This window comes from Oreochromis niloticus, linkage group LG13 (genome assembly GCF_001858045.2).
Source record: "Oreochromis niloticus isolate F11D_XX linkage group LG13, O_niloticus_UMD_NMBU, whole genome shotgun sequence".
In the NCBI taxonomy this organism is placed as follows: Eukaryota; Metazoa; Chordata; class Actinopteri; order Cichliformes; family Cichlidae; genus Oreochromis; species Oreochromis niloticus.
Window position 1 is genome coordinate 29,308,426 of NC_031978.2, and position 6,000 is coordinate 29,314,425.

The 6,000-nt window shown below is 43.1% G+C and overlaps 1 protein-coding gene across 9 annotated transcripts in view; it reads left to right on the forward strand.

Annotated features, from left to right (window-relative positions):
• The window catches only part of LOC100700931 (regulating synaptic membrane exocytosis protein 1), a 50,247-nt gene extending 44,541 nt beyond the window's left edge, over positions 1 to 5,706 (forward strand). For all 9 annotated transcript variants that reach the window (XM_019366957.2, XM_025897415.1, XM_025897416.1 and 6 more), the window contains one exon: positions 3,308 to 5,706. In XM_019366957.2, coding sequence (XP_019222502.1) covers positions 3,308 to 3,526 — 219 coding nt within the window. In that variant the 3' untranslated portion in view covers positions 3,527 to 5,706. The remainder of the gene's footprint in view (positions 1 to 3,307) is intronic.
• The last annotated feature ends 294 nt before the right edge of the window (positions 5,707 to 6,000 follow it).

Here is a 6,000-nt window from a genome sequence, read left to right on the forward strand (position 1 = left end):
ACAGGAAGCCAATGAAGGGAAGCCAAAACAGGAGAAATCTGCTCTCTCTTTCTAGTCCCTGTCAGTACCCTTGCTGCAGCATTTTTTCAGCAAGTTTTTAGGACATCCTGATAATAAAGAATTACAGTAGTCCAGCCTGGAAGTAATAAATGCATGAACTAGTTTTTCAGCATCACTCTGAGACAGGATATTTCTAATTTTAGAGATGTTGCGCAAATGGAAGAAAGCAGTCTTACATATTTGTTTAATATGTGCATTGAAGGACATATCCTGGTCAAAAATGACTCCAAGGTTCCTCACAGCATTACTGGAGGCCAAGGTAATGCCATCCAGAGTAAGAATCTGGTTAGATACCATGTTTCTAAGATTTTCAGGGCCGAGTACAATAACCTCAGTTTTATCTAAATTAAGAAGCAGAAAGTTAGCGGCCATCCAGGTCTTTATGTCTTTAAGACATTCCTGCAGTTTAACTAATTGGTGTGTGTTACATGGCTTCATGGATAGATAGAGCTGCGTGTCATCTGCATAGCAGTGAAAATTTATGCTATGTCTTCTAATGATGCTGCCTAGGGGAAGCATGTATAATGTAAATAGAATTGGTCCTAGCACTGAACCCTGTGGAACACCATAATTGACCTTAGTGGGTGAAGAGGACTCTCCATTTACATGTACAAATTGGAGTCTATTAGATAGATATGATACAAACCACTGCAGTGCAGTACCTGTAATACCTACAGCATGTTCTAATCGCTCTAATAGGATATTATGGTCAACAGTATCTCTTGGAACAATAGACTTATGGTACTTTCCAATTGTCTTTAGCCTTCACAGTGTCTCCAGAGAGTATTCACAGTGCTTAACGTGTTCCACATTAATGTTATTGTACACGTCACATGTTATAACATTATTCTAAAATGGATTAAATTCATTTTTCACCTCAGATTCATGCAGACAGTACCCCATAATTACTAAGTAAAATAAGGTTTATTGCAGCTTTACTGAAAACAAAAAACTAAATATAACATGTACATTCACAAGCTTTTCCGAGACGCTCTCCTGTTTCCACTGATCACCTGTCAGCAGTTTGATTGATTGCAGTCCATCTGCAACACGTTCTCATCCCAAAGCGTAACATACTGACGATATGTGACAAATCGTCTGTATGTTACGCGTTCGGAAACATGAGAACCATTTGCAATGATCTACACTTGTACAATTATTTTACTTTGTCATGAATCGCTTTGGAAAACACTGGCTAATACAATTAAGGTTGTGGTTATGGTTTGGATTAAGGTTAGGGTTAGGGCTGGAATACACGGCTGGAACGTTTGTTACCGCTGGGAGCGTCATTCTATTGGAGTCCATTCACAATCCGGCGCGTATCATAGGGACGCGGAAGGTTACCTTTCGCGTTCCTATGGGAAGGCTCGGGAAGTGGTAAATTGGGAATGTGGTAAATTTTGGTGGTAAATTCAGCTTCAGTTGACAGTGCATGTGAGTACAAACCAAGCCATGAAGTCCAAGAGATTGTCTGTAGGCCTCAGAGACACCGAGATTGTATCAAGGCACAGATCAGGGTACAGGCAGGGGAAAAATGTTTCCATCACTGAATGGCGCAGTGAGCACAGTGGCCTCCATCATCTGTAAATGGAAGAAGTTTGGAACCATCAGGACTAGGGATGGGTACCGGTGTCCGGTGCCATGATGGCACCGGTTCTGACATAAACGGTAGTAACCAGACCGAAAAGCAGCGCACATTTCGGTGCTTTATTTCGGTGCTTTTTTTTTCCTGAGCCAATTCTAGCCAATCATTTTACATTTCCGAGGATAGTAGGCGGGGCCAGGTACGTACGTTCTTTTAGAGCAGAGCTACAGATTAAAAATGCCCAAGGCGAAGCGATCAAAAGTCTGGCTGTACTTCACAGCAAAAGATGCAAACTCAGCAGCCTGCAACAAGTGCTTTAAGCTGATACTGCGATACTGTCAAAGGAGGTAACACCTCAAATCTGATGAAACACCTGGCGATGCATAGCGTTTTTTTTTTAAAGCCGAGAAATGCGCCGTGTTTGATAGCTTGCTGCGAGACCTCACACCATGCACATCTACTGCGGGTGTGGTGCCTGTTATCGGACCTGGAGTTAGCAACATCCCCCAAAAACCCGAAGAGGAGAGTCCTGGCCCCCTAGCCCTGTCAGCGTAGCAGAAATGATGACGGATGATGATGGCAGCAGCAGCCATTCTCCTCTGCGAGTGGCTTCATGTTGTTCGCGTGTAATTAACGTTGAGTACGCTAACCACGTTATTAAATTAATGCATGTAAGGTGAACTAGCAAACACCGTCGTAGTTACATGCGGCTGTCTTCTTGTTTGATGGCAGATACTCCCTTCACCCTGGCCGAAAAGGCTAAAATGACCAAAGAAAAAGTGGAAAACAGTTAAACATGAGAGGTTTTTGGACAAAGTTTGTGTTTTTTCCATTGTTTAAGCACTGCTTCCAGCCAAGAGTGAGACCATATATGCCCTATAGCTGCAGAAAAGGCTAACATTGTTATCTTTTTACCAAAAAACAGCTAAACATGAGAGGTTTTTGGACCAATTTTGTGTTCTCCATTCTTTAAGCACCGGTTTGAGCACCGTTTAAACACCGGCACCGTTTCAAAAGTACCGGTTTGGCACCGGTATCGGATAAAACCTAAACGATACCCATCCCTAATCAGGACTCTGCCTACAGCTGGTCGCCTGGGTAACCTGAGTGATCGAGGTAGAAGGGACTTAGAAAAGGAGGTGACCAAGAACCCGATGATCACTCTGACAGAGCTCCATGATTCCTCTGTGGAAAGAGAACTTTCCAGAACTACAACCTTCTCCTGGAATTACAAGGTTTTGTTTAACCCCAAAAATTAGTGTGCTGGGAAAGTACATTGTTTTTAGTGACTTAATTAGTAGGATTAGAACTGAACACATTAACACTATGATACGGGCCACAACTACGGGTATAAGTCCCCTGTAATTAAAGGAATTTCAGTGTATTTTATTAGAAATTAGAATGTGATTTGATTTGCTTACAAATACTTAGTTGCAATCAGGTTTTTACAGGAAACAAAGAAATAATTAACTGTAAGTAAAATGAAATGGTAAGTAAGTCATTTAAAGTGATGCATAAAGCATTTTAAAATCTTTTATGATGAGCATTTCGTTTTCCTTTGCACTTTGAACCTGGAAATCTTTAAGGTTATGTGTTGCGGTAATTGTACCTTTGTATTTTCAGTTAATCCTAAATCAATTCATCTGCCATTCTTTCCTCCAGGTGATAGTGTGGGGTGACTATGGACGATTGGACCACAAATGTTTCATGGGTGTAGCACAGATACTGTTGGAGGAGCTGGACCTCTCTAGTACGGTGATCGGCTGGTACAAACTTTTTCCACCATCCTCCCTGGTGGACCCTACATTAGCTCCGCTCACACGGCTGGCGTCTCAGACGTCACTGGACAGCTCAGGACCGCCGCCGGGCGTTCGGTCCTAGTGACCGGACGGTGACCGCCTACCCCTCAACACCCCTTAAGTGACAAAATAGAATAATGGACCACAGCTACTGGACCACTACTGAGCAGAGGGGTGACAACACGCCCCGAGGATGTCGACAAGAAGCCCTCGTTCAAACGATGAAAAGCCAGACGGAGAGACAGGGAATGCGAGCGAGAAAGAGAGGGAGAGATAGAACTAGCCAATCAAAGCTTAGCTGGAGTCTGACAATCACGTCTCACACCTTCCCTCTCCCTCCTCCTTACACCTTTTTGTGTTCAAAGTTTTGCTTTCTTTGTTTTCTCCTCTGACCTGCAGCAGTGGAAGCTTCTGTCCAACATTGTTTTCTTTTTTCCATATTTCCTTGTGCATCCTCTATCAGAGCACCCAAACAAAGTGGGGTTCTCTGCCTAGTAACCCTCCAGCCAATCAGAGTAGAGCTTACAGCCAGGCCACAGGGGAAAAGTGTGGAAGTAGCAAATAGTTGCGGCTTCACAGGTTCGGCTGTTGTCTCTTCAGGTTTTACCGTGGCGATAGTGATGAGCTCGAGGGGACAGACGTTTGGCCCCGTTTAACCGTGATGGAAAGGGAGCCTGCACATGCACTCGCACATTCTTAGCCTTGACAAGAAAAGCTGGACTCGTTCATTCGAATCGAGGCCAAATGCTTTCCATGTGGAAAGAAAACATAGACCAAATTGCTGATTAGAATTTCACTTTTGATTTTGGATCTTTTGTTTTTTCCTGCCTTTGTTTTTGCCTACTGTTCAGAATGGTGCCACATGGTGCAGACTCCCTCTGTGTATGTCTATGTTTGGTTTTTGAGCGATGGCATGCCAATGGCCAATGACAAAGGCCAGGTCACATTTCTTTGAATACCCTCCGCCCGACCGCCACCGCCCGTCTCCTCCCCTCCCCGAACCCCTCGAACTCCCCCTGTGGGAGGGAGCAGCATGACTCGGGGACGCCCCCTCCCCGGCCCCCAAGCTGCATGCACGTTTCTTTCGTTCCGTTTCGTTTTTTCGGTTCGTTTCTCTACTTTTTTGTAAAATCGAAAGACGAGACAAATTAAGGAACAATTCTCAAAAAAACAAAAACAGAAAAAAAGACTAGACTATGTGTGTTAGTTCCACATACTTTTAGGCCAGCTTGTATGTTGCATGTTCTTGTACAGTTTGCTCGTACTGAATATGAATACAAACCGAGAAAAGCCAAGCCATCCCCGCCCCCTAACAGGAGCGGATCTAATGGGGGGGGAGGGTGACAATTCCACCCAGGCCTCGCCTACCACTCTGGGTCTAAATATCCGTATTAGGAAGTCTCCCAAAAAAAAAAAAAGAAATTGTCTGAATTATTTTTCTGTTTGAACCCTTTGAACAACAGTGCTGTTCTGTAGTACTGAGCATACTCGAACCCCTGGCGTATCCGAGGATGTAGGTGTCTAAACTGTAGTTTATGACGGTCGGGGCTAGAGACAGAGATAGAGAATGTGTGTATAACAGCTAAATGTATATGAAGTATCATTATGAGTTTGATATAAATTATAAAGATATAGATATATGAATATAAAAAAGAGTGTATCTGACTGTACACCCGTCACCAATACACGCAGACATGCACACTTTGTACATACAAATTAGGCTTGAACTTAAGTTATGAACGAACAAAAGCATCGCTGACACACAAACATTCCTGGTCTTGTTGAGGGGAATACGCGTCCAGTGCTTGAGCTGCTGAGTGGCTACGAGACACAAGTGGGCGCCAATAGGCCTTTATTTTGATTTTGTCCCAGTTGCAGAAAAACAAGCAGAACCAATTGGAGCAAAGTTTACTTTCTCTTCCTGAAAACCATGTTTTTTCCCCCCGTTTATTACTATTGGTTTGGACTGGACTTCTAAAGCCAACAAGAAACCTGGTTTTGCGGACATATTTTGCAGATGTTTTTTTGTTGAAGCACTTGGCGGTACGGCCGACTGCCCCTTTCCTTTGTCAGTATTACTCCAGGAATACTGATTGTTTACAGCCCATGGCTCCCCACTCCCAAACCACGATACTAGACGAAAGATGAAGTATTCACTGCAACAGTTCTTGTTTGTATAACAGATGTGGCTCTACTGATGTGTATGTTTTATATTCAAGAGTTCATTTTTATTATTTACAAATAAAAGACTGTGTGGAAGAAGAGCGTGGCCTTTTTGAACCCAGTGCTCCCAGGTTATTGTGTAGCTGATGGCTAAAGGCACATGTCATATGCTGAATGTGATTTTTTTTATGCATTTCTTCACAATTTCCGAAGCACAAACTTGGTGAATGATGGTAATGAGCAACATGATGGTACACTTGTGTCTTAACTGTCTCACTTTTAGATCCAGTTCCAAGTGGCTATAAATATGCTTCAATAAGGAGAGGTCATTTGGAATTATTGAGCATAATTTATAGAGTTGCAGAAATGAATTAAGCTTTTGGGCAATTAGAC